The sequence below is a fragment of the Camelus bactrianus genome, chromosome 16, assembly GCF_048773025.1.
Source record: "Camelus bactrianus isolate YW-2024 breed Bactrian camel chromosome 16, ASM4877302v1, whole genome shotgun sequence".
NCBI lineage: Eukaryota > Metazoa > Chordata > Mammalia > Artiodactyla > Camelidae > Camelus > Camelus bactrianus.
This window is the reverse complement of record NC_133554.1, coordinates 11,043,090-11,070,004: the sequence shown is the minus strand read 5'-3', so window position 1 is coordinate 11,070,004 and position 26,915 is coordinate 11,043,090. Positions and strand designations below refer to the sequence as shown.

General features: G+C 41.4%; 2 protein-coding genes across 6 annotated transcripts in view; one reads left to right on the top strand and one right to left on the bottom strand.

The window, feature by feature from the left end:
• Nucleotides 1-26,915, top strand: ASPA (aspartoacylase). Of its 5 annotated transcripts, none has more exons than XR_006723000.2 (7): nucleotides 1-405; nucleotides 3,588-3,783; nucleotides 5,276-5,369; nucleotides 7,839-7,946; nucleotides 12,720-12,829; nucleotides 22,262-22,388; nucleotides 26,516-26,915. XR_006723000.2 is itself a non-coding variant. In XM_045513019.2 (6 exons), the coding sequence occupies exons 1-6, from the start codon at nucleotides 170-172 to the stop codon at nucleotides 22,331-22,333; spliced, it is 816 nt and encodes a 271-aa protein (XP_045368975.1). In that variant the 5' UTR covers nucleotides 1-169; the 3' UTR covers nucleotides 22,334-22,492. The 5 variants fall into 5 exon arrangements, 3 of the variants coding, with proteins under 3 accessions (XP_045368975.1, XP_074198681.1, XP_010948533.1); XR_012499444.1 differs by lacking the exons at nucleotides 22,262-22,388; nucleotides 26,516-26,915 and adding exons at nucleotides 20,431-20,918; nucleotides 21,909-22,130 and having other exon boundaries at nucleotides 2-405; XM_045513019.2 differs by lacking the exon at nucleotides 26,516-26,915 and having other exon boundaries at nucleotides 22,262-22,492.
• Nucleotides 19,540-26,915, bottom strand: part of TRPV3 (transient receptor potential cation channel subfamily V member 3) — a 32,130-nt gene continuing 24,754 nt past the window's right edge. Inside the window, exons 14-18 of the mRNA XM_010950229.3 lie at nucleotides 26,362-26,428; nucleotides 24,798-25,072; nucleotides 23,631-23,743; nucleotides 22,346-22,425; nucleotides 19,540-22,105 (exon numbers count right to left, since the gene is read on the bottom strand). Of these exons, the coding sequence (XP_010948531.2) occupies nucleotides 22,011-22,105; nucleotides 22,346-22,425; nucleotides 23,631-23,743; nucleotides 24,798-25,072; nucleotides 26,362-26,428 (630 nt within the window). The 3' untranslated portion in view covers nucleotides 19,540-22,010. The remainder of the gene's footprint in view (nucleotides 22,106-22,345; nucleotides 22,426-23,630; nucleotides 23,744-24,797; nucleotides 25,073-26,361; nucleotides 26,429-26,915) is intronic.

Below are 26,915 nucleotides of genomic sequence, written 5' to 3'. Positions count from 1 at the left end.
AGAACTTGTAACAGAAAATCAAAATACACTCCACTCAAGAGAACCCTGTACTTTGCACTTTGGTTAAAGGTCTCATTTAGATTTAAATTCCTAAACTGCTTAAGAAATTAAGTTTTCTTTGATCTCCTCCTTTCTGAATTGCAGAAATCAGATAAAACTACTCGATAAAATGACTTCTTGTCACGTTGCTGACGATCCTATAAAAAAGGTTGCTATCTTTGGAGGAACTCATGGGAATGAGCTAACAGGAGTATTTCTAGTTAAGCACTGGCTGGAGAACGGCACTGAGATTCAGAGAACGGGGCTGGAGGTAAAACCATTTATTACCAACCCAAGAGCTGTGAAGAAGTGCACCAGATATGTTGACTGTGACCTGAATCGAGTTTTTGATCCTGAAAATCTTGGGTAAGACTCTATTTTGTGTTGTGTGTGTGTGTACACGCACACGTGTGTGTATGTGTGTGTCTGAAAAGCAGTATGTGTGAGAGCACATATGTATATATTTGTGTATGCAGATGATACTCATGTTTGTACGTATAGTAGCTGTTGTGAATGGTCACTTTCACTTTTAACCATACTCCATTACGAATTACTCAGTTATCTAAACTGGGCATTCATGTGCTCTTTTATAAACTTTTTTAAACATCGCAATGTTCTTAACTGATTTTTTTTAAAATGTATTCTATAGACTGAGACAACAAATAACACAGGTTTTTATTTTTAAACCTTGTCTTTTAAGAAACAGATTTAATAGTCTTTTACATTAAGTTAATGTTTGGCCACTCTGCTTGGGTACATATTTGTTAGCTTTCTAGGTGATTCATTACTATATTTTTGCAACTATGTTTATGATAATGCAGAAAGTTCTAGTTAAGAAAAGTATAATATTTCAATTAATATTTGTTTAATGAAAGAGTGAATAAATGACCCTCATCAGAAAATAGTAGACTACTCTGTGATCTGAAGAGTTAGTGTACTATCTTCAGTGTGGATCACTGAGACCTGAATTTTCTGAATTTAAGTTACAGCTGATTTATGACATATTGCATACAAGGTAGGCAATCATAACACTCTAGGGAAGTCCTTATGAATTATTTCTGCCTTTGTTTACATCATTATAGCTGCTATATAGATTTACAGGCCTCTAAGTATTTGCTCTTCACCACTTCTTTCTTTCATGTACCTAAAAATATTAACACCTTCTCTTTACAGGGCTCTCTCTGTGCCAGGTACTATAGGAGTACAAAGCTGTGTACAAAATGGTTTCACCCTCAGGAGCTAGCAGACTACAAGCTAAGATACGTCATGCACACAGACAACTAAGACCGCACTGCTTTATAGACTCATTTTCTATTAAACCTTAATTTGAGTTTAAAGAGTTACTTAAATTTAATCTTATCACAGAGGTACTTAAATTTAATCTTATCACAGTTCAAAAGATGGTTGCTACATTTATACAAATGTGCCTCACTTTATGGAATAGATGTTTTCCAGAGCAGTTATACAGTAGTCATACCTTGCCTATCAGACCATATTTTTACTAACATAAGTTTTAATTTCAAAAGTGCTTTATCTTGACTGAGATTATGTCGAGAAAATTAAGTTTTATCTATGCACCTAAAACAGCTATTAACTAACACTTATATTACAAGTAAGGATTTTCTGAAGAATAACTTTTAGTTGGCATATTAACTTCCCAAATAACTCTAATATAGATTAGAATGAGTTTTCTTATTATGACCACTCAGTAGCATGCACTTCAGTGAGAACAGTCTCTTAAATTAAATTCACTTCCTACTTCTTACATTCAACACTTATCAGAGGCTAGACAGTTATCTCTCAGGGTGGTTATGGAAACTTATGAGATCAATTAATTAATTACCTCCTCCCATCCTCCCTCTCCCAAATTTTGCTGCTTTTCCTTAATTCTCCTAAATTCTCAGTGATGTCACCATTACTCACCAAATCACCTATAGAGATCATCTTATAACTTTCCCAGTTCTTTATCCCCTACATCTAGTGGGTTACTCATCTTCCCAATTATTCAAGTATTGAATAATTGCAAGTATTTTGCAAATCCAGTCTTCCTCTCCATTTTCATTGCCTTAGTTTATTTCTTCTGTGGATGGTTAAAGTAGCCTCCTAAGGAATCTTTGTGCATCCAGCCTTACTCCAATCCTGCCTACATCTGTTGTCTGTATAGTAGTAGCCATAGGGGTGATCCTAATCTTGTCATGTCTTTCCCATGCTAAAAATTCTTCAAAAGGCTCCTATGCAGAATATATTTGTCACTTAGTAGGGCTGCCATCCCGTTTAGGATCTTCTCCCTGCCTATTCGTTCCACCCCATCCCTTGGGATTCTTGCTACGGGACCTGGATTCCAGGCATGAGAACTCAGTGTCTATTATCTTTTAAGACTTCAAGCCTTGACTGTGAGCAACTGTGTGGCTGGTGGTGCCATTTACTCACATGGGGGAGAGTGAGGAGCAAATCAGTTGGGGTGAAGGGGGGTACTCATGGAGTTGTTGCATGAATTAACTTTTAAAGTACATATATATTCATTAGGATATGTTTGGTTGCACATAATATAAATCTGAAAACAGTGGCTTAAACAAATAACAGTTTCTTTTTCACGAGTAATAAGTCCGAGGTAGGCAGTCCAGGGCTGGTACAGTGCACAGTGATGTCATCCTATCTTCCCACTGCACTAGCCTTAATATGCAGCTTTTGTCCTCATTGCTTTTGCTTCATAGTTGAAAAATGGCTGTTCCATTTTCTTGATTCCTTTCCAGGCAAGAATTACTCAGGTGCAAATATAGGTCCTTTGAAGATATTAGCAAAAATTGCCAGAGACTAGAAAGAAATCAAATTGTAGAGAAATGTGATTGAATGCTTTAATGAGGAAAAATAAATTTAAATGATCATGTACATTAAAAAATATTATATCATAACTACTGTGGGAGGTGGCTAGTCAGGTAGAGACTTACTTGAGAATTCAGTAAAAGCTATCAACTCTATCCCAGAAAAGTGCATAAGTGCATATACCTGTAAAATTTTCTATTTTCACAGGGTTTACAGACTCTTCTCTATAAAGCTTGACCCTGGATCTTTAGTGGTTCCTGGCATCACTTAAGAATTCCTAATTAGATGATGTGAGCTCCTAAGTTTGACTGTTTTTGTGCACTGGAACTAGCTAGAGCCCCTCCCCCAGAATAGTGCATTTGGTGGTCTAGTTCCATAATAGCTCAGTGCACTGAACTACTAAGACACTGGTGATTAAATGAATGGATGAACTTTGTTAAGTATTGAAGTCAGATGGTGAATTCTGTTTGAAATGTCTTTCTTGTGGCCAGCCACAGAAATAAACTATTATTTGTAAGCATGTCAGTGCAACATTACATGGAATCAAATGGAGGGGGGAAACTGTAATTTTTCGTTTGTGAAGTTTTCAAGCTAATTTCCACTTCTTCACAGATTTTTCATATTAAAGATTTTGCAAATGGTTCCTTCTATACTGTGTTCTTTTTGTATGTTTATGTTACCTTAGCCACAGATGTTGTTAATCTTTTTCTTTCTGCTAATAACAGCAAAAAAATGTCAGAGGATTTGCCATATGAAGTGAGAAGGGCTCAAGAAATAAATCATTTATTTGGTCCAAAAGATAGTGAAGATTCCTATGACATTATTTTTGACCTTCACAACACTACTTCTAACATGGGGTGCACTCTTATTCTTGAAGATTCCAGGAATGACTTTTTAATTCAGATGTTTCATTATATTAAGGTAATGTCAATGTTATTAACTTACAAGTTAGCCTAGGACGTGTACTTTTCAGTCAATTATAGATGTGAAACAACTAGAAAAGGGTCAGGAGGGAGGGTTCAAAAGAAATGGGGGATTGGGAGAAGCACTAGAACGGAGGTAGTAGTGACAGGCAGGAGAAAAGGGGAAGAAATGAGTGAAATAATAAATACAATGAATAAAATAATGAAACATATGGATCCTTGTGTCTATAAAATTGTAAATCTTTTATTGAGATAGCCACCAAACCATAGGCCCTTTAGTAAAATTAATACCAAAATTTTAAATGGTATGATTAAAGTGGCTCAATTATAGTTTTAGGAAGCTCAAAAATAGTCACTTAATGTTGATTAAAGACCAATAATACAAACATTGGCTCTCCTTAGCCCTGCCCATGTCTCCATTTGATTCAGATACCCTCACGCACATCTGATCTTTCAGTATTTCCTCTAGCTAATCGCTCTAAAGCTCAGAAATCTACAATATGAAAAATTCAGCAATCCAATGCCTATAACTAGAGAAAAATTGCTAGAAAATAGCAACCAAGCAAATACACAAATAATAAACTGTATGATTATTTCTGTATAGTGGATAGCCTTCCTTCCAGAGAGCTGGTATGAACCAGTATGATTTAGTAGAAAGAGTGTGACCCATATAGCCAGGAGTGCCTGGGTTCTAATCCTGGCTCTCTCATTCACTATCCTGGAACAAGATACTCAACTTCCAAAACCTGACTTTCCTCGTTTTATAAAATTGGCACAATAATAACACTTACCCTATATGGCTGTTCTAAGCCTTAAATGAGATAAAATAATTAGAGTATTTAGCTGAATACCTAGCAGATAGTAAAAATTAACAATTATTTTTGTATCCCTTGAATTTTTGACATTAACTAGATAGTTGTTCTGGTAGGAGCTCATAATGCAGCAAGTCTTTGCTGCTTCTTGAAAGGAAAGTTGCATGCTTTGATTGCCGGGCATAGAAGCAGCATGGCTGCCATTGTTATCAAAGCTGAGAGGCCTGTCCTGAATTCTCATTCAAATAATTCTCATTCGGGTAGGGGGAGTTGCCCAACATCTGTAGAGACCTGCCCACAGAATTCTTTGACAGACACAGAATTCTTTGAGAGACCAATACTAAGCTAAATAGTAAATGGAACCAATGATGTAAACAAAATAACCAAATCCATTCAGAAGGAGAATTTATTCATATTCTCTGTTCATAGTTCTGGAGAAGTGTTTAATATACATTTTATCCCGAAAGCTATTTAGAATCCAGCTTTATATGTAATTCCTTTATTATGTGTTTTCAAAGCTATAATAACAACATTGGATTTCAGAGTGTTTCATAAAGCTGTCTTACTAATCTTAGTCGATGAAGGGAAACATATTGAAGGCATCATTGACTCTAACAGCAAAGACAACAAGACATACGGTCTTTACATAATAAGAAAGATGTTTTAAATTCTTTTCAGATGTCTTTGGCTCCATTACCTTGCTACGTTTATCTTACTGAGCATCCTTCCCTCAAATACGCAACCACTCGTTCTATAGCCAAGTATGCTGTTGGTAAGTCATATCTCCCACTGTCACAACTAAACAAAATGTGTCCTAGATGAAACTCTGAGAAAATTAATTTAAAGCCTATATATAGCTACTTTGCTTATCATTATGGCTTATAATTTTCAAGTAATAAACAAACTATCACCAACAGTGTCTAACTATATCAAATTTCCTCGATTTCATTGGGCAGCTTTCTGCATTCCAGGAAGAAACACTGAGCTAAGGGAACTGGTATCTTTTATAATGTGCAGTAAGCAGCCTGGCTTTTGCTGTAAGAGAGACACCATTCCTACCTTCCAAGAGTACTCACTGTACAAACATTCTTGAAAAAATAATCTGCAGCCAAGACAGTCATGTCTTACTGAAAAGACATGCAGAAACACAAAAGGCCCATGGAAAATTCTCTCCCAGTATCCCTCTTAGCACCTGCTTTACAATAGAATCTCTGGTGACCTGTGTTTGTTTTCCACGCACTTGTTTACCCTGTCGGTTACTGGGCTATGAGTTCATCTTTACCTCCTGATAACTTCCAACATGCAGGCTTGCACTCTCAGACAGTCTCTTTTTTCTATATTCCATTCTCTTTCCTGAGTGACCTAGTAGCATAGTTGTTTACAGACCACGCTATAATCATTAAAATTGCTGTCAAAACCTAAAATCTTTTTTGTTAGATCTCAGATGGTTTAACCAAGAGCAATTTAACTTAAAAGTGAGTCGTCAAACAATATAAGCAAAATTTAAAGTTATCATAGTTATTCAATTACTGATAATTAGGTGTATAATCAACAGATCATTCGGGGCATGCTAAATACACAGGTGTGGGTAATTATTTGAAACAAACTGAATGCTTAACAGTAAGGGACAGAGATCCTGTTTCTCTGTGACATCAAATAAAGCCTAAGATTTCCGAGCCTTGCGAGAGCGAACTTGATCTGTGATATTTATGGGGCAGTGTTGCTCTTAACCAGAACGAATATCTACTGCTGTGTTTAGTTCTTAAAAATAGAGCCAAATCTTTCAAACATTTTCATGTGGGACAGTATTAAGATCATCGTAAATAATTAGAAATACTATATGTTCTCCTTCCAACTTTGCTATTTTCTTTAGAATATTTTTATGTCATTCAGTCATGGAGGGAGGAACACTTAAGATCAGAAAAACACTCTCTTCAACTCAACATTTTATAATACACCTCTGACTTTAGGTGGCACAAGATGTCCACTGTAGTTTCAATCATCATACGCCAACACGACAATATCTAGGGGAAGAAAAGACATTCTCAGGAATCCACTTGCAGACCTTCCATTATGGCCAGTTGTTCAGAACTGGGTCACATATCCATTCTTAAGTTAACTCCTAGAGTTAATGGGGTTACTCTGATTGACTAAAACTATTCCACATTTACTCCTGAGTTGGATACCCAACCAAAATCAGGTATCTGTCAGCAAAAAGTAAGATAGAATGGATTTGGGGTAGGCAATCAACAATGTCTTCTACACTACACATACAGACATATCCATGAACACGTTTTCACACATTTGTACAAATCACTTATACACTGATGCATACCTTAGCCACACTTATACCCTATACTTAAATATATGCCCAAACATATATCCAGGAAAGCTAAGCACAAAAATTAAGGTAAAAGACAATACAGTAAGATTTTGTGAATTGAGAATTAACAGAATTGGGTGATGATAGATAAATGGAAAAGAATAAAAATGGATAATGTTATACTTGGTAAATGGTTTTATAAATGGGGAAGGTGGTAATTGGAGTAATAACTGCGTGGGAGACTTGAACAGGAGAGAAGGGACTAGATGAGTGGTTTAGAAAAAGTATTTTGTGGATGCATGTGTGACAGCCACAGGAAGCAGACCTTCTTAGGGTGAGAAGAAATATGATTTTTTCCTACAGATAATTGAATCCATTGCACTATCATGTCGGGATGGGTTGTTATATTAAGAGCAAGAAAGTTACTCTAGGGTCACATAGATTGTCATTAGACTTAAATCCATGGCTCAACTTAGTGTAGATTTCTTTGACTAAATAGATGTTTTTTCTGCTACAAGCTAAGTGTTAGGTCTATGACAGTTTCTCTCTGTGGCCACATATTATTTTCTTGGTGTAAATTTGTCTACTTTTAATTATTATGATTTTTAAATATTTCGACAATATTGAAGAAAATCTAAAGGAAAAAAGACCTCAAGACCTTACTACTATAACACAACTCTTTGGACTTTTTTCCATGTTCTCTCCCAGTCTTTATTTACTATGCATCTAACTTGTACATGTAAATGCTCTGCTTTCTTTTTTTGCCTGGCATTATGTCATATATATTTTTCATGATGCTACATGGCCTACTTTTTTAATCACTTTGAATGATGGGATTCTAGATCTTGATATATTAAAATGCTCAATCTTATATTCTAAAACTTGTATAAATGCAACTATCTCCCCTTCTGTACTTAGGTATAGAAGTTGGTCCCCAGCCTCAAGGGGTCCTTAGAGCTGATATCCTGGATCAAATGAGAAAAATGATTAAACATGCACTTGATTTTATACATAATTTCAATGAAGGTAAGTAGTAGGCAGAAAGTGTTTCTTTAATTTATAGCTTGTGTGTGTAAATAAATCAGAAATAGATGAGATGGAGCACACATAACAACTTAATTGCTACACATTGAAGTAGCAATTGGAATCTAAGTCATATTTGCCATGTTAATGATATTAGGTGCTTTTATAAAATTTGTATTCACTTCGGTCTTCCTTCATTACCAATGTAGACACATTCAAGAAAAACAGCTGCCGACCTTGCACTGGTGGTAGAGTGGTTAGCATAGCTGCCTTCCAAGGAAAACAGCTGCCAAATAAAGCTCCCCAAACAAAATCCTCATTTTCCTATTAATCTCCTTTTTAAAAAGCAAGGAATTACCAAGAAATACAAATGTCCAATAAAGAGATGAAAAGATGTCCAGTATCAGTAGTAATCAGAAAAATGCAAATTAAAATGCAAAACCATTTTCTCCCATTAGATTGGGAAAATATTAAAATCTGATAATATTGTGTTGGTAAGGGTGTGAGAAAAGGGGATAGTCTCCTTCCCTGCTGATGTAAAATGGTAAAGACACTTTAGAGGATAATTTGACAGTATCCACTTTCTAAAATGTGCAAATTCTGTGACATAGCAATTCCACATCTCAAAGAAACACAAGCACATGCATAGCAACATGCCACATACAAGGGTGGTTATTGAAGCATTGTCTGTAACAGCATAACAATGGAAATAACGTGAATATCCATCACTTAGTTAAGTAAACCAACATGGAAATATCTTCAAACTACATTGTTAATTGAAAGAAAGCAAGTTGTAGACCAAAATATATGTTACACCAATTTGGTTCAAATAATAATAATAATAATAATAATAAAAAAACACTTGCTAGAATACATATAAATATACGTTACTACACAGGAAAAGTTCTAGGAGAAAACACCAAAGTGATAACAGTGATTACTGGGGAAAGGAGGGGAAAATCAAGTTAATTTTGTTTTAGTTGTGTTCAAGAAGAATGACGTATTCATGTATTATTTGTGTGATTACAAATAGTTAAATGGGGGCTCATGGTGAGATGGGTATAAGGAGCTCTATGTACTGTCTGCTCATTGATTTGATGAACCTAAAACTGCAACAAAACAAAACAAAACAAGAAACGTATTAATTATTTTAAAAAATAAGTTTACTTTAAATCTTTTAAGAATTATAATTAAGACAAAATCAAGGTGACATATAAATAATTATTCAGACAGGCTGAAGTGAAATTATTGTTGAGGAATGGGTCTATATAGCGGCAAAGCTGGTGAATATTTCAGTGCCTATGGAGAGGGTAATTCCTTAACCTCCTGCTGTGATCACAGGAATTTCTTCTGTGCTTGGAAGTCCTTTGACCCCAAAGTCACAAAGACTGAAAATCAGGATTTTACCCCCTTTGTCTGAGGACAGGTTCTATACTGTCTGATGGGCCTGGTGTTGGGAAGGTCACCACTTATTCACAAGAAACCCTTGGAATAGTAAGTGTGTTGAATGTAAGGAAACAATGCACCCAGGTAGAAGGCCACAAACCTGACTGAAAAAAAACCAAAACATGTTTTTTTTTGTTTGTGTTTTCTGTTTGTACAGAAATATTTTTATTTACTCTTTTGCTTTTTTTCTTCTTTATATAATTGACATTGTTTTTATTGAGGAATAACTTACATACATTCAAAAACATGGTTTTCAAATCACAATCCATAGATTCTTGCCACAGGGCGGGGATTTAGTAGCTGTCCTGGTAGCTCCAGGACAACGACCCCCACTCCTCCTTCAGCCAGAGCAGTTGTATCTGTTTTATCCTTGTAACATTTCATTTAAGGAAAGGATTCTGCAATTCAAAACTTTTGAACCATTATTAATTTAGACTATCCAGTTTGATGGATTTTTAACTAACATGGAAAGAGCACCGTTATCCAAAGGATGCTGGCAACCATCTGAAGAAGTCTCTAGAAATGTGTAGAAGAGCTCTGTCTTTAGCTGTGTCCTACTCAAAATTACTGTTAGTGACTTGGATAAGGACATACGTGACATGCTTATGTAAGTGATAAGTGACAGGAAGCTAGCAGGAAAATATCTGAGATCAGAAGTTGGATCCAAAAAGTCCTGACAGGCTTTAACATTAATCTAAACCAAATGTTTAAAATTAAAGTACATCAGAAACAAAATTTTACTTTCATATTAAAAAAAATCACAGAATGAGGGAAGTGACGGTCTCTTTTCTGCCTTGGATAAACAATGCTTGGAGACATGTGAAGAAATTCCTAGTCTATATTTCAGGAGGAATGTCTATAAAGTAGAGGTTAGCTGAGGAAGCAGTTGAGAATGTTGAAATTTGAGAAATATAATAAGAATAATCCCAAAGATACCTTCACATGTGTCCTCATGTGTGTGACAATAGAAGAGCAGTCATTGATAGAATTTAGAGATGCTTAGAAAAAAAATCTTAAGGCCGATTTTATCTTAGAGTTTTCAAAGTGTTATATTGGAAAAGAATTAGGCATCCTTTCTGTGACTCAGAGGGCAGATTAGAATTGGTGGAATAATGTTACCTAGAGACAGAAATGTCTAATTAACAAAGCTGACCAACAGTGGAACAGACCACACTTTGTAAAGTTGTTCAAGCAGGAGCAAGATGACCACTTGGCCAGAAAGATGTGGAGAATATTCAAGCATCTCTGGAAGCTGGGCATCTGAGACTCCTTCCAGCTCTGAGATTCTAAGTAGCAAAAAACACTCCTTTGTGTTCTACCACTCTTTCCTTTCCTCCCAACGGACCTTCTGGTTTAAAGAGATGATATCTGATCAGTTCCCATCTTCATCTTGGAAAGTGTGGCAAATTGTAAAAATAGCCACAAATTCTTTCCTTCCCTGCATCTGTGTCCCCTCAACAGGTGGAGTCTATTTCCCTACCACCTGAATCTGCCTTGGCCATGTGGCATGTTTTGTGCCATAGAAGTTTGAAAAGAACTTGCAATCGAGGCTCTGTCTCTTGCCATCCTTGGGAACCCTGCACTGCCAGTATGTGAATCAGTCCACCCTAGCCCACTGGATAATGAGATGTTATGAGGCTGAGAACTGAGACACCTCGGCCAGTGATCCTGCAGCTCCAGCTGACAGCCAGTCAAATACCAACTAAGAGAGTGAGGCCATCTTAGAGCACCCAGCCTCCTGCTGACCTGCCAGCTCACTGCTAATGCATGAGCAAGCCAATTAGATATCAGCCAGTCCAGCCTAGACCAGAGGAACTGCCCAACCAACCCACAGAGCATGAGCTAATTAGAGGATTGTTGTCTTAAGCCACTAAGTTCTGGTGTAGTGTGTTTTGCAGCAAAAGCTAACGGACACAGAAGTGATCACGTTATATCGACATTCCAACCCCAGCTGCACTTTCTGCTCTAAGGGCAAAGGAAGAATTTATTTGGATTGCAAGCACAGCACACTGTGGGCTCTCTGTTGGATGGAAGTTCATCCTGTTTGTTCAGAAGTTGCCTGGTATAATGTAAACTACTCCTTTTCCAAGTTTTTGGGCATTGGGTTGTTTAATGTTGCTGTGCCTTTGTAAGTTGCACTCCACTGCCTGCATCCTAGTGTCTCACTGCTCAGGAGCTATCCAGATGTTTAACCTACTCAGTTAAGAGAAGGAGCACAATGCTGAAGTCACCTAACCTGCTGGACATCCTCTTGAAGTTATGCAATCATAGAATGTCAGAGCTGAAAGGGCCCTTCAAGATAAACTAATGCGCAACCTTAGTTTGACTGGTAAAGAACGTAAGCTTCGAGAAGTTAAGCATTTTGCTCAAGTACACAGCCAGGAGATAAGAGCCCAGGTATCCTGACTCCCAGTCCTAGCCACTTTCTCTTCCACACTGGCTTTGTAAGTTCTGTTTTCTACCAAGAAAGCTAAAGGCCTCTGGGACCTGTGATCATCAGTCATAGAGCATTTTAGTTAACTCTGGCAATAATGAAATTAAGATAACACTGGAGCAATGACTGTTGTGGCCAATGACTTGCATCTATGGCGGTGTTTTCAGCTTTAGCTTGGGACATTCGAGCATCAGGAAGATGATCCGGTAAAGTGTCTCAGTGGTGGTGGCAGAGCAGCTCTCTGCCTGAAGCCCTGCAAGCCCATGGCATTCTTCTTAATAGGCCCAAGCTGGAAACATGCAAGATGTCCATAAACCCTAGAAAGAGTGAATAAATTATGGCATTTTCTTGCAGTGGAATACTATACTGCAAAGAAAATGGACGAACAGTGGCTATATACCACAATATAGATGAATCTTCCCAAAAAGTTGATCTTCAGAAGACCAAGTGCATATAGTGATTGATTGTATTTGTAAAATATTCAACAGTAGGCAACCTTAACTATACTGTGTAAGATTCAGAAATAGGTGGTGTAACTATAAAGTAAAGCAAGAGAGTCATTACCAAAATTAGTGATTACTGCTAAAGGTGGGAAGGCAATGGGATTATGATGGGAAGGAGGCACGCAGGGGACGCTGGAATACTGGCAGTGTGCTGTTTCTTGTCCTGGGTGATAGTTACATGGGTAGTCATTTTATAATTCATTAAACTATGTTTTATGTACTTTCTGAGCGTTAAATTTCACAATAAAATGATTTAAAAGCAAAAAAAGGAAGTGTGTTCTTGAAAATTCAGTTTTTGGTTATTACTGTTCCTTCTTTAAAATATCAAGTTCCCTTTTTTCAGGAGTTTTCTTCTTCTTTTTTTGTTATTTATACATTTTGTTTTTGCCATAGGAAAAGAATTTCCTCCCTGTGCTATTGAAGTCTATAAAATAATGGAGAAAGTTGATTATCCCAGGAACAAAAGTGGAGAAATTGCTGCTATTATCCACCCTAAACTGCAGGTAACATTTACTACTTCTCTTAAATATTCAAAATAATGATGCCCTACCTTTGAGTAGAACTTTACAGTCCATAAAGCATTTTACATACATTAGCTCATTTGACGTTCTCAAAAACAGTGTAGGTAAGGTGTTCAGATGGTCACTCAGTAAATATTTATTGAGTATATCCTGTGCTGGCCCTGGGGATACATCAGTGGACATGGTTTATATTCTTGTGGAATCTACAGTCTAGGTGTATTGAGGTCTAAGCTGTGGTCTTGAAGAAAACCAGATGTTACTGCAGAATAATGAGGGGGGTGCGGGTCAGAGAAGGTGAAATTCCTGCCCAGGTGCAATGGCTAGGAGTTATTACATCTATTTTAACATAAGAAAACAGAGGCTCAGAAATTAGATCCTTCCCATAGCCATATAGCTATTGACGGCAGATCCAGAACTAATGTTCTCTGCAGCCAGCCACATTGCCACCCTCTTCCTGTGAGCACTACCATATAAGTTAGAGCAGAACAATCAGAACCTCTTTCTCTGGAACTTTTTCTGCTGTCATTTCCTGACTCCTCAGAACCCCAGTATCTGTTCCTTGTCCGGTTTGATCAATAATGGCATAGTGAAGGGGAAGAAAAGTAGGAGAGAGGGGGAGTATAGAAGGTTTAAATCTGGAAAAGAAAAAGGTAAAAGCAGGGGGAAGCAGAGGTTCCCAAAAGCTAAGACATCCATCCCCATTGGGAGCACCCTACACACCCTCAGGACTCAGCAATGGAAAAATCCTGATGGATCGTCTAGTCTGGAGCTTTCAACCCTGGCTGCGCATTGCCTAGAGAGCCTTTTAAAGGGTAATGATGCCAGGCCCCCAATCTGGGATCATCTGATCTTACTGGTCTGGGTAATTAGAGTGGAAAAGCACTGATCCAGTTCAAACTCCTATTTAATGACCCTAATGATAGTCGTTCAGACTTACAACTTAATAAAATAGCCTGTCCCAAAACGCAGTCTAGTGGAGCAAATCCTGCCTTGTGCCTTAGTGGTACCCAGGTGGAAACCTGAAGAAGGAGCCTTAGGCAGTGTTTGAAAGGACAGAAAGACAAAGGTCTGGGGAGAGAAGGGAGGAAAGCCCTACAAGTAACAAAAATTACAAGAACAAAAACCAGAGGTCAAGGTGATGATGTCATAACTGGCTACAACACAGGATTGTTTAAGTTTCATATTCCTCAAAGACATACGTGAGAAACACAAAAATCATCCTGCGGAGGCAGAGGTGAGATGAATGAAGTCGGTAACAAACAGGGCTAGTGGTAGGTCTTCAAAGCCAGAAAGGATAGTTTTGGTAGACAATAAGGAATGGCTCAGTATTCTGCAGGAGGGACTGATTGATTCTTTCAATAAATATGTTTGAATAACTACTAAGCTTGTCCTGGGCCCTGAGAGTCAAGATAGGCAGGGTCTCTGATAGAACTTGCATAGTAGTAAGGGGAGGACAGACCATGAATAAGTAAGTAAATAATACAAAAATCACATGATTTCAAATTTTCATAAGTGCTATGAAAGAAATAAACAGAATAATACAGTAGCAGATAACAGAGGGTTCCTCATTAGATGGCGTGGTCAGAAAATGCCGTTTCTTAAGATGGGGCATTGAAGGTGGAACCTGGAAGATGAGAAGTCAGCCACGTGGAAAACAAGTGCAAAGGCTCTGAGGCGGGAACAAACTTGCAGTGTTTTGAGGAACTGCAGGAAGACCAGTGTCTGGAGAGTAGGGAGTGAACGGAGAAGCCATTAGACCCTGAGTGAGTGACTCAGGCGGGGACCTGGTTACGAGTCCAGATGAACAAGATCGCTAGATGAACTGCAGACACATCCAAGTCTGAGAAGAGCTGCTCTAGGGTTCCTGTGGTGTGGCAGCACTGGTGTGGGTGGGCTCACAGGTCCAAATCTTTGGTGGGGACCCTCAGGTAACTCCGTTATTACAATGTGGGGACACGTATGGAAAACGCCCACCTTGTCTTAGACTTTCCTCAGCCTGCTCCCACCTTCTCCCACCAGTCCCCACCACAGAGGAACCTCCTAGCGTGCAGGCACAATGTCACTCATTTTTTTTATCCCCAACAGTAGAATGTCTTATACACAGAAGGCTCTTAATGGGTATTTCTTCAATTTTACTGAGCAGAATTTAACTTCAGCTAGCAAGAGTTAGAGTATGCCCTTAAGGAGATGCACATTTTGTTTTGCCTTTTAATATTATAAATCTCTTTGGCAACATTCAAGGCAAACAGTATTGAAGCAAACTCTAATTACATGTTGTCGGTTATAAAAATAAAAAGGAAACTCTTAATACCACTGCCAAAATCAATTGCTCAGTCTCAGTTTAGTCACATCACTCGTATGCCTCTCAAGTATCTCTTTTTAAAGAAGACGATGCTATGATTTTAGTTGTATAGTACCTGACATTAACTTTTTAAAGTAGGAGAAAACCTAATGCACTTTTATGTATTTTAATTGTCTCCTGGGAGGATCAAGACTGGAAGCCATTGCACCCTGGGGATCCTGTGTTTTTAACTCTTGATGGAAAGACTATTCCATTGGGCGGAGACTGTACTGTGTACCCGGTGTTTGTAAATGAGGCTGCATATTATGAAAAGAAAGAAGCTTTTGCAAAGACGACTAAACTAACACTCAATGCAAAAAGTATTTGCTCCTCTTTATGTTAGAAATCACTTATAGCTCATTTGTTATAGAGTACCTAGAAAAGTTCTAGTTTGTAAGCTCTTGGAGACCAGATTGTGCCTTATTCAACACCGAATCCATAGAATCTAGCCCAGTGCCTTGCAGATGGTGGGCATTCAGGTAAATTTCTTGAATGCATGAATAAATCAATGAATATCTTTTAAAGATATTGTACTTTATGTATGCAACTTACTCAAAGAAGTGCTTTTCTTATTTCTGTATAGCTTTTTGTACCTTATACTTTGACAGTTAACATTCCCAGTAAACAGCCTTTAAGTTCAAATTTTAACATTGAAATATATACTGTATTAAAAGAGTTATTAACTTCAGCATAGAACTGAATGTTGTATGTTTTCAAGTAGTGTAAAAATGCTACCAGAAACTAATTGTGCCAACTTGCTATTTTAAATTTTTTCAGATTTGAATTAATGATAAATTATTAAGGATCAAGTCTATAAACTTTAGCAGTAGTTATGATACCTGTAGATTTGCAGATGCTCTTTTGAAGATGAAATGTGAACAGGAAATGAGGGCTGATTGTAAAGGTGACATTTTGAACAAATCCAGAAACTCTGAATGGTCCTTTGTCCACCAATAGGCAGTAACCCACGCAGAGCATCGCTGTGGTGGCACACCCACTTGTGCTGCTCTGACCTTAGAGAGCAGAGAGCCTCCTACAGAGTCTCACAGGCCCCCATCAGCGCTAACATTCCTTCCCAACTTGGGAGGCACATTCCTCCCAGCCCTCCCTTCTTGCTTTGAGAGAAGGAGCTTGCCTTTCTTCCCAACCAGCATGTGAGGAAGTCTTTGGGCTCCAGCAGCATAGGTGGTAAAGACAGAAATAGCAGAGGGCAGTGGACACTAGTGGAAGTGTGACCTGAACCTATGTCTCTGTTTCACAAACACATTATTTTAAAGAATTCCCCTGTGTCCTAAAGGCCCAAATACCTCACTCCCATGATTCTTCTCCTCAGAGGTCCTCGGGCTAAAACGCTTTCTCTGTCCCTCTCCAGCCCCTGCAGGAGCCTCCCTCCCTCCTCTCTTAGGCCACAGCAGCCAAGTAAAGAAAATTTTTACCCCATGATTTGGACCCCAAGGAACCCATGTTTATGGTTTCAAATATATTTACCAAAATCATACTAACATTATCTGTACCATATACGTAGACAGTTTCATTCTATCAAAGCAAATCCCACTGAGCCAATTTCATTCCATATTCTGTTCTATAGCATGCAAAGTGTTTCTAAATTTTCGACATTTATATTTGCACTTTCCCAAAATTATTTTCACTAGAATAAACTCTCTTCCTTATGAATTCTGTAGTAAAACTCCAATTTATCAATCAGTTCTTGTATATAACCAGTTTTACCAGACTTCCTTCTCCCAACTGTGCGTATTCCTTCCTTTGTGTTCTATGTCCAAGTTCAGTTTTCCTTGGTCGATTTTTTTCAGACGTATTTTTTGGCAAAAATACTTTATTCTTCCATCAAAATTTAGCTAACAAAACTTACAATGTGCAATTTAGGCCACTGTGGTTTCAGATTTTATATTGATTATTTCTATGAAGTCTAATTCTCTCTGACTCTATATAGTCTTCAGAATTTCTAAATAGATGTGATTTTTTTTAAAAAAAAATCTGTAACACATTGCTGTGTGACTTTAGCCACTTTGTTTTATTTTATTTTGATTATTTCAGTCTAGAGACTCAGTTTTCTCATTTATAAAATGGGGATAATCATGATAATAGTGCCCCTCTCTTGAGATGATTGGGAGGATTAAGTGAGCTAATACATATAAGTGCGTAGCACAGTGGCTAGCACAGAATAATAAATTATTCAAGTTCAAATTCCTCACACAAAAGGCCATTTACAAACTGTGTTTGCCTTCCCCACAAGCTCTCTAGACTCATCTGCCTTCAAGTCCTCTCTGTGGAGTCGGCGTCACGTTGTTTTATTTCTATATGTCTTCACACAGACTGTCCCTTCCACCTAGAATTTTCTTCCTTCTCTTCCCTTCCTCCCCTACCTCACCCCTACTCAGACCTTACCCTAGCTAATTCCTGTTTTTTCTGCAAATTGCAACGCAACCCTCATTTCATCTGTAAAGCCTTTCTTGGCCTGCCCCTTGGCCCCTCTCTGCATCCATCCCATCTTGAGGGTATTGCCAGTGTCTTTTTCAGTATCTGCAATCTAAGTAGTTCCTGATAAAGTTCAGCTGAATAAATGAGTGTGCTCAGCCATTCCTCCTCTACGGAAATGGCTTCATATTCTACCAATGTCCCTGCCTTCTCTTTGCCTTTTTTCCTTCTTTCCCAGCCACTTCCTGAGCATCCCCATCACTCCCAGGTGGAATTCATTCCATTTCACACTCTTCAGACTGTTACTATGTCCCAAATGATGGTGGGCAGAAAAATACACCGTTTTAAGCCAGGAGCCCTATAGAAAAAGCAACAACAACAAAAAAGGAAATGTTCACATTCAGTAATCTCCCTGTGTGAAACCTTTTAGTCATTTCCCCTAACCCTTGGTATGAAATCTCAAAGCCTCCCTACAGCTGGACAAGTCCTGTGTGCCTGGCCTCTGCCCACCTCTCCAGCCCCTGTTCCCAGCGATCTGGCCACACAGACCTCTCCATCCTCAAATGCACCGAGCTCCCTGCTACCTCGGGGTCTTTGCCAATGTGTTTCCCTCTTATTTAAACCCTGTCTAACCTCACACTACCCTTTACCTGGATGACGTGTAATCTTAAATGTGACCCAGGCTACGCTAAACCCCCCTGTTATACAAGCTCATTGACGCGACTGGCCTAGCACTTAGCAGAACACTTCAGAGAACCTGGATCCTTGGCCCAGGAAAGAGCACTGTGACCTTTACCTGGCATTCCGTCTCTCTCCAAGTCTCAGTTTCCCCACCTATTAAGTGGAGATACAATAATCATCAAACCACCTATAAAATCATATATTAAGATAACCAGTATGAATGAAAGAGCTTTATAAATTGGGAACTATACAATCTCAAAGGCTGGAAAAATTGCAAAATACCTTTTGGAAGGTAATTTTTCACAATATCAAAAGCCATAAAGCTGCATCCTCATTGACCTGGGCATCCCACTCCCAGAGTATATCCTGTGACAGGAGTTTCTACCCTTTTCCTATCAGTAATCCAGAATGTTTCCATGGATGGAACATCCCTAGCTTATAGGCTGAAGCCTGTGTAAGCTAGGATGCAGACTGTGTACCATTTCCATTTCTTTGCCACTCAAGGAGACACATCCCAGGGAGGGATGTTATTCTGGGAATCGTTTGGATTAGGTAAATAATTGACCAAATATAGCATATCACTTAGTAATAAGTTGTTTGCCAGTTCTGCAGCCCCTCAAGACACCTCAGCATCTTGGCATTCAAGATGAGAACTGCCATCCTTTTGAAATAACTCAAAGAATGAAAAAGTGTATATACCTATATGTGGGGCAGCAATGGCAGTAATAAATCAGCTCTTTCATATCCATTCTCTTATTGCCCTTCTTTAAGGTCCTGTGAGGTAGACAGGAGGGATTTATACTTCCTGTCTCCAGGTGGAGCCATGGTTTCACATCCATGCAAAGTAAGTTAAGAACCAACAAGCGTGATGGAAGGACTCCCTGCTTGGGGTCACGTGACTTGAACCTGTAACATTTTCAGGCTGTGATTCCTTGGGAATGTGACTTATAAACTCTGGGTGTCCTTTGACTCAAATTGCTTCCAGAGTTATTCAGTGGTTCAAATAGGGTACTGGGAATGATGCACTTTAAGATGTAAACAGTGCACAAAGGTGGCATGCCTTAGTGTGCTGACTCTGTCCCTGAGCTGGGACTGATAATAATGCTTTAGGTCAAAAGAGTGGCCTTCCCTTTATCCACACATGTTAAGCAACACCCTAGAATTTCTGGTCAGTCTTCACAGTGGCACATCTAATGCAAGGACACAACACGACCATAACAAGGCAAAATAAATATTTATCAGAAGTCAAGAAAGCATGTTTTTAATGGCACTATAGTGCTCCTGTTCCATTTATGACTTCTTTTTTGAACATAGAATTTCACACACACTTAAATTAAGAACAAGTATTTAAATTAGAATATGCACAGATCAGGCACATTTGATGAGAACAAGGGGACAAGTCTGTGTTTGGGACTAAGATGACAGTAAATACATGTAAGTCAATGCAGAAATCAAGTGTGGCTTACAGGCCCAGATGACTGCCCACCAACCTGGGCCCCGCCCAGAGCAAAAGGCCTTCACCAGGCCTTGAGGAAGGAAAGGAAGATCAGTAACACTGGGCTCTCAGGCAGGAGCCCCTCTAACAGCTTAATGACTTCACAGTACAGCCTCAAATTCCTTCACCCATAGCCCAGGGAAGAAGGTAAGCACCATTTTTATTCCAAACAGATATACCAACATAATGTCTAGAATAACAGAGTCTTGCTGAGGCAAAGTTTAGCTAAAGGGAAGGTCCCAGCCAAAACTGTTATCTGAGTAGGGGAGATTCCATCCCTGGAACATGCCTTCCCCTTAAATTACTGCTGCATGAATCATTTAAGATGTCCTGATACACCCGTGAATTCAGTGTAGCGTGGTGTGTGTGTGCACACACTTGAATTTTAAACCCATCGTAACGATCATAGGGACAATGTAGACTGTCAGCACGAGTTACCTGAGCAGAAAGCCCTAGCCCCCTGACATACGCCAACCACAAAGGCAGACTCAAACTTACTGAATAACTGTCCTAAAAAAAAAAAAAAAAAACCATGCAGGGGGACATCTGTGGTCCAGAATCAGAACCTCTGGCTTCAACAGCTCTGAGACAACCTCCTGCGTAACTCAGACAAGTCCACTTTCCTTTCAGGGCTTTAGTCTCCAGGTGTAAATAAGAGAACTGGTCCTTTGGAGCCAATGCCCTTTGACTCCTTGCTTCCCTTGGCAAACCTATCCAGGCTGAGACCATCCAGGCTGAAAGCCTTTGGGGGATGCCACTACTAGGAAGAATATCCCAGTACGGAAAAGGGTCCTGCCAACAAATTCCATCCAGATCCTCAAACAGCAGTTCTTCATGTGTAAGAAGACAAAGACCCCGTTACTGATCTCTGTCTGTCTAACCTACCAGCTTTTGTTCAGGTGGGAAATGGAGAGCCATACGGCTTTATCCATTCATATCTGAATCAGAACAGTTCTGAATTCCCAGCTCCATGGTGCCCTGGCTCCAAACAGCTGCCCTTCAAACCAGGGACACCTTTTCAGGATAACTTCAAGTAGGTAACTCCAGATGCAGGATGCTGATTTCCAGGCCAAGAGGACCTTCAAGTTCATCCAGTTGTGATCTTTAACAACATCCCAGTAAGTGCTCAACCAGCTTCTGCAGCTTTTTCGTACGCCTTTTCCTCTGCTTCAAAATTCACAGTTAACAAAAATAGCTAATACCAGAGAAGTTCAGGTATTTTGTTAAATTCTTCCAATGAGAAATACTGATGTATAGGAGTAACCTCTGAGATTCAAGACCACGTAAACAGAGCAGCTGCCGTTTCTGTTTCGGACAAAGCCACAATCCCAGCGTGGAAGCACGCACTGTAGCAGGGCTGGGACAAGGCAAAGAGCCAACATCTTTCACTCAGATCGCAGGCCCTGCCTGCTGTGTCTCATGTGGACTTCTATGTGCATAAAGAAACGCTTTTTGTCCTTGTTCTGGCCACCCCAAGGCCAAGTATATAACACTTACATCCAGCCCCAAATCCTAAAATCTATTTCTCAGCTTTTAATAATCACGTACTTCATCTGAAGTAATTTTCATGCAAAACTGAAATGATCTTTCTCTATTGAAAAGAAAAACCCCATGTTAATTATTCTACTAAAAACATCTCTCAGTGTGAGACAGTTTGAGCCTTGAGTACCAAGGCTACTCATTTCAAGGTTGTATTCCTGCTCCCTGAAGGTTCCAGAAACTCATTCCCCTCTGGCCCCTGGGGTGGGATTGAGAGTCCCTTAAATCCAGGAGACCCAGTCATAGTAGGGGAGATGGTGGAATGTGTGCGCTGGGGCGGGAGATGTCATGATGTTGGCAGGAAGACTCCTCTCCCTGCTCCTCCGGTCCCGACCCGTTCCCTGCCAACCTTCTCTCCGAGCCACATTGACCTGAAGTTGGGGAACACAGGGACTTCACTCAGAATTCGGGATTCCCAGGACTCCAGGGTCAGGACTGTCGGCCGTGCGTGTATACAAGCTCTTTGCTGAGTGACAAAATCCAGGGTGTTTCCCACTCAGGCAAACTGACAGCTGCCCCCGGGTTCAGCCGCCTGCTCAGCATGAGGGTGCCTTCCTTGTCTCTGTTAGCAGAGCCAGGCTCCATCACCCCGCAAAGCCCTCAGCACCAAGTCCAGAACCCAGCCTGCAGCATCAGACAGCCCACTCGCACACGAGCTCCAGCTTCTGCTTCTACACTGACGTTTCCGGAAATTCATCGATTTCACCAAATGCATTGAGGGTAGTTTTGCTGTTGCTCCTGGAAGAATCTTGGAGTTTGCTGAAATCTGCTTGAAAAAAAAATCCCCACCATTTTACAAATACAGCACTGTGCAAGGTGTGCTTCCACATCTCAGTCCACCACCTGATTTTTAGAAATTATTCCAGATAGGTTATAAATTGATAGTGCTGGAAAGGATTAATTCAGCCCTCCCACTTTACAGATGGGGGAAATCAGGGCCCTCCAACTTGGTTTGCCCGGGATCAGATGGTCAGACAGGAGTGGGCATCACTGACAGCACCGGTACCTGTCCGTCTCCCAGGCCCCGGATCTTCGTTGAGGAAGGAGACGTGAGTTTTCCATTCAGTCCACTTCACCTCGTTGATCCTGTGGGTGTGACAATCATTCTCACCACTCTCTAACTGCATCTCATTAAATGCAAACAAATAGCACAGAGTTTGCGGTGTCCTCGACAGCTCCCCTTCTGTCCATTCCAGGGATCGGGAGCACTCCTGCCTGCACCTCCCCCTCAACCATGGTCATATCAGCATTGTTAGGGCTTGAAACCTGCCCATGTCCCCACTTTCCCAGTCCTCCAGGATCAGTCCTCTCCTAGGGTGTAGGACCCAGAAGCTCAGAGTATGAAGGGGACATCTTCAGCCAGCATTGGCTGTGCCTGACAGATGGGGGAGACAGTCCATGGGGAAGGAGGGGAGGGTGGAAGGGAAGGAGGAAGGGAGGGTGGGAGTAAGAAAGGAAGAAAGGAAGAAAGGAAGGTAGGGAGGGTGGGAGGAAGGAAGGAAGGGAAGATGGGTGGTAGGGAGGGAGATGCTGGCCCAGGTGGAGAAGATGTGAGGGCGTGAAGTCCAGCTATGGTGAAGGCTGCACTAAGAGAAGGCGGTTACAGTTCAAACCCCAAAAGAGTGGGCGGTGTCTAAGGTGTTGGAGTGTAACTGGAGATGATGGTTTGGCTGCAGTTCACACTCAGAGAACATGTCTAGAGCGAGGGTGTGTAAATTAGAGAGACTTGTTAGGGTAACAATTATAGTGAAAATGATGGTTCCCGGGGCGGGGACTGGGGGTGGAATTTCAGTCAGAGAAGTAGGTTAAGGCACAGTTATACTCCAAGAAGACAGGCCACAGGGTCATGCAGTCAGATGGGGGTAGGAAGAGGTGGAGCCATCAGAAAAGCTGGCCATGGCACGTGCAAATACTTTTTAAAAATCAAAAAGCTTGACATCTGCCAAAAGCAACTGTCTCGCTTTCCACTTGCCAGTGACAAAGTGCGCCCGTGGTCCCCTGGGTCGCAAAGAGTGTCAGGCTGGCAGATCTCTTCTAAGCCAGACACTGGGCAGGGAGAGGCTGTGGAGGAACCTCCAAAAAGTCAAGAGTCTCCTCCCTTTTCCTTCAGAAACTCAGGAAGCCTGTCCAGGTCCAGGGACCCCGGAAGAGCAGGTTCTGTCTTCTGAGGAGGCAGAACAGCCCTGTGGTTTGGCAAGCAATTGGCAGCCCCATTTGTCTAACATCCACCAACTCATCTTTCTTCACCCACCCAAGGAGCACCAAGCAAAGGGCCCTTCTCCCTCCGTTACCGCAAACACAGTCGGAAATCTTCCTCGGCCACTTTACACAGCTCTCCCATCCGGAATCTGCTCCTCAGCCATTCTGGTAACATTTTCTCAAACTCCAAGATGGTCCTGGCTCTCTGGGGACATAAGCGAGCCTAAGCGCATCACTGAGGAACCAGCCCAGGAGCACGGGGACCCGTGAGTGTGGATGGGCCCACGTGCACACAGACACGTACACGCACACACACCACCACACAGCCCGCTCCACCCGCACTGAGGGCTGAACGCCTAGGCCCTGAGGATCTAACCTACAGAATTCAAAAATGAAAAGCCAGTGAGTTTGGGGAAGGTGTTCAAATTGTTTTGAACATCACATAAACAATGTTTCTGGAAGTCTGGAGCTTCCTAACTAAAAATATTAGGACCCTGGGATCCCGTGGTGAAGGGAGGTTCAGACATCACGCAGTCCTATCCCCATCTAAGGCTTGGAATCCCCTCGGCAATTTTCCTGGCAAAAATTTGTCCAAACTCTCCTAAATGTTACCAACAATCCAATTAAGAAGGCCCTAATAATTAGTAACTTCCTTGTGTCAAATCCAAGCGTTTCTCCCTGTCATTGCCTCGTATACCTCATTTCTGCCTCCTGAGGCCACAGAAAGAGCTGCTCCCTCTTTCACACATAGCTCTGCAGATACCTGAAGGAACTCTCACCTTCTTCAACCCAGTTCCCACACCATTTCTTGTGAGGCATGGTTGCAAGTCCTCTCCCAAGCCAGGTCAGTACCTCTGGACCACCCTTTGGGTTAGTGTTCTTAGCGTGTAAGGCCCACAGCACATGAGGAGTGCTGCAGTCAGGATGGAGGAGAGCAGAACTGTCACCTCCACTGTCCTGTACCTTATACTCCTCTTAATGCAACCTAAGGTCACACTTCAGCATCCACATATCACACCGCTGACTCTGAGCAGAGCACACCCATAAGCCTGAGTTCCTCTCATGCGTACTGTTGTCCAGCGATACTCCCTAAACTCTATACTCTGGGAACTTAGTTTCCTCAAACCCAGCCAAGCACAGGGAGCTTATGCAGATTCCCAGGCCCCACCCCCTATCCACCGGTGCAGATGGTTGTCAATACCATAAGCTGAACTGAGTCCCCCTGCAGGCCCCAGTAGAGGGGTCTCTGCCAAGCTCACCTGTAGGCGCCAGATGCGCTCACTCTCCTTGGAGACGTCCTCCACAGTCTCTCCCATCAGGGCAATGAGCATGTTGAGGAGGAGGACAAAGGTGAGGATGACGTAGGTGATGAGCAGGAACAGGAAGAGGATGGGGTACTTGGAGTTCTGCTGGATGTTCAGGTCGCCCAGGCCTATGGTGAGCTTGAAGAGTTCCAGCACTGCATCGCTGAAGCTGCCATATGAGCTGCAGTCCTCATGGTCCTTGGGACACTTCTCGATCAGCGATGCCAGGGCTGGGAGGACATAACAGAGTGTTCTCTGCAGCCTCTCCGTTTGGTTACTTACCTGAGAAGCTCATGCATACCTCCACCTGCACACATGCTCACACACACATGCTGCGGGCCTGCTGCCTCCTTCTCTCTGACTGCTTAAATTCCTTCTCCAGCCTCAGCTCCTCCAGAAGCTTCATCAGGCTGGTGCCCGGCCTTGACCTCCTGCAGAAAGTCCTTCCTGCCTAACCGAGCCCAGACTCTCCTCTCCCTCCTCCACCCTTTCATTCAGCCCTTGATCCCTCGCAGGCTTGCAGAGTTGCTACTTGTAATCTATGCGTGTCCCTGGCTCCCCTCCCCCCCAGGCTTTGTGCTCCTGACTTCCTGTAGCCTGGGTTGTCTCCCCCAAGACTGGGAGGTCCTGAGTCTCTTCCGAACATTTTGCAGCGAGACCCCCGGTCAAGGCCTGGGGCTCACTCTTCTCTTCTTTGCAACACACTACAGCTCCTTGCTGAATGAATGGACAGATGAATAAATGAATGAATGAATGAATGAATGATTGGTCAAATTAATGAGTGAGGAAATAGATGGATGACTAAACAAGGAAGTGAAGGAGAAAATAAATAAGCAAACTGTGACGCAGAAGAGGTACCCGACAGACAGGAACAGCTGCCTAATTTCAAATGCCAGCGATGACGGGGAAAAAAAACTGGCATGGGAAAATAAAACCGTATCTCCTTATGCAGAGGTTAGAAATAAAATCAGGTGGTGCTGTTCCCTCTGTTGCAAGTGGAGAGGTTTTTGAGAGGGGTTACCCATCCCTGGTTCTCAGCAGACCAGAGGCTCTCACAGATATATTGGCAGCAAATGGTGACAGTAACGTGATGTGGAGGACCAAAGGAGGTTACCTCCATGCACTACTCCATTCCTACTTTTCAAAGGCCATTGATCCAATTTCTGCGAACTTTAGTTTCCCCATCTGTAAAATGGGAACAAAAACACCTGCCAAACCTAACTGAGGCTGTGAGGGCCACAGAAGATAAGGGATGTGAAGGTGGGAGGCAAACCACACAGTGTGGATGGATAAAAGCAACTGGTGCAGTTCCTGGAGTCTCTAAGCCTCAGTTCCCTTACGAGCAGGGATGGTAATGATTCCGTTTGGTCAAGATGTCAAGAGAAGTAAAGAGAACACAGTAAGTGTTCCACTGGTGCCGCCATCATTGTTGCTGTGGCTCCTGTGTGCTCTGTCATTCTGACATTCGTCTAAAGCCCTTTACAAATGCAGGAACTACTATTATTTATAAATCAATTACCTACTCCAAATCCAAGTAAGAACACGATATATACAAACAAGAACTTCAGGACATCGTGCAAAATGACCTACAAAGAAAGAAACAATTGAGGGGTCAGGTTTGGGCACAGATTCACTACACACTGCGCTCTGACTGCTTCCCGCCCTCCCCCCAGGTTCCCCCACAACCAGGCCCTCGAGCAGGCTGCTCTCCCATCCCCCTTGCCAGACCCTCCTCATGCTCCACAGCTCAGCTCTGAGCCCACCTCCTCCGGAAAGACCTCTTCTGTTCCTGCCCCCCACCTTCCTCCCTCCTAGAACACAGCCCGTCTGGATCCCTGCTGATGCAGGCTACGTGAGCACCTTTCCTCAGAGAATCTCACATCTGGAATCCTCACACCTCCTGGGGGCCATGCTGTGGCGGGGCGGCTCATACCCGCTCACAAGAGCTGACTCTCACATTCTCATGAATGTTCTGAGCCGGTTGTTAACCAAAGCCATTACTAAGAATTAAATTCTGTAAACAGAATTCAGTAAATTCTTCTAGAAACCAAGATAATAAATATTCAAAACTCA

Excerpts from the sequence above, each read along its gene's own strand:
- ASPA (XM_010950231.3), top strand. The coding sequence starts at position 170 with ATGACTTCTTGTCACGTTGCTGACGATCCTATAAAAAAGGTTGCTATC. Across the intron at positions 406-3,587 it reads TTTGATCCTGAAAATCTTGG|CAAAAAAATGTCAGAGGATT; the intron begins GTAAGACTCTAT and ends TGCTAATAACAG. Across the intron at positions 5,370-7,838 it reads TATAGCCAAGTATGCTGTTG|GTATAGAAGTTGGTCCCCAG; the intron begins GTAAGTCATATC and ends TTCTGTACTTAG.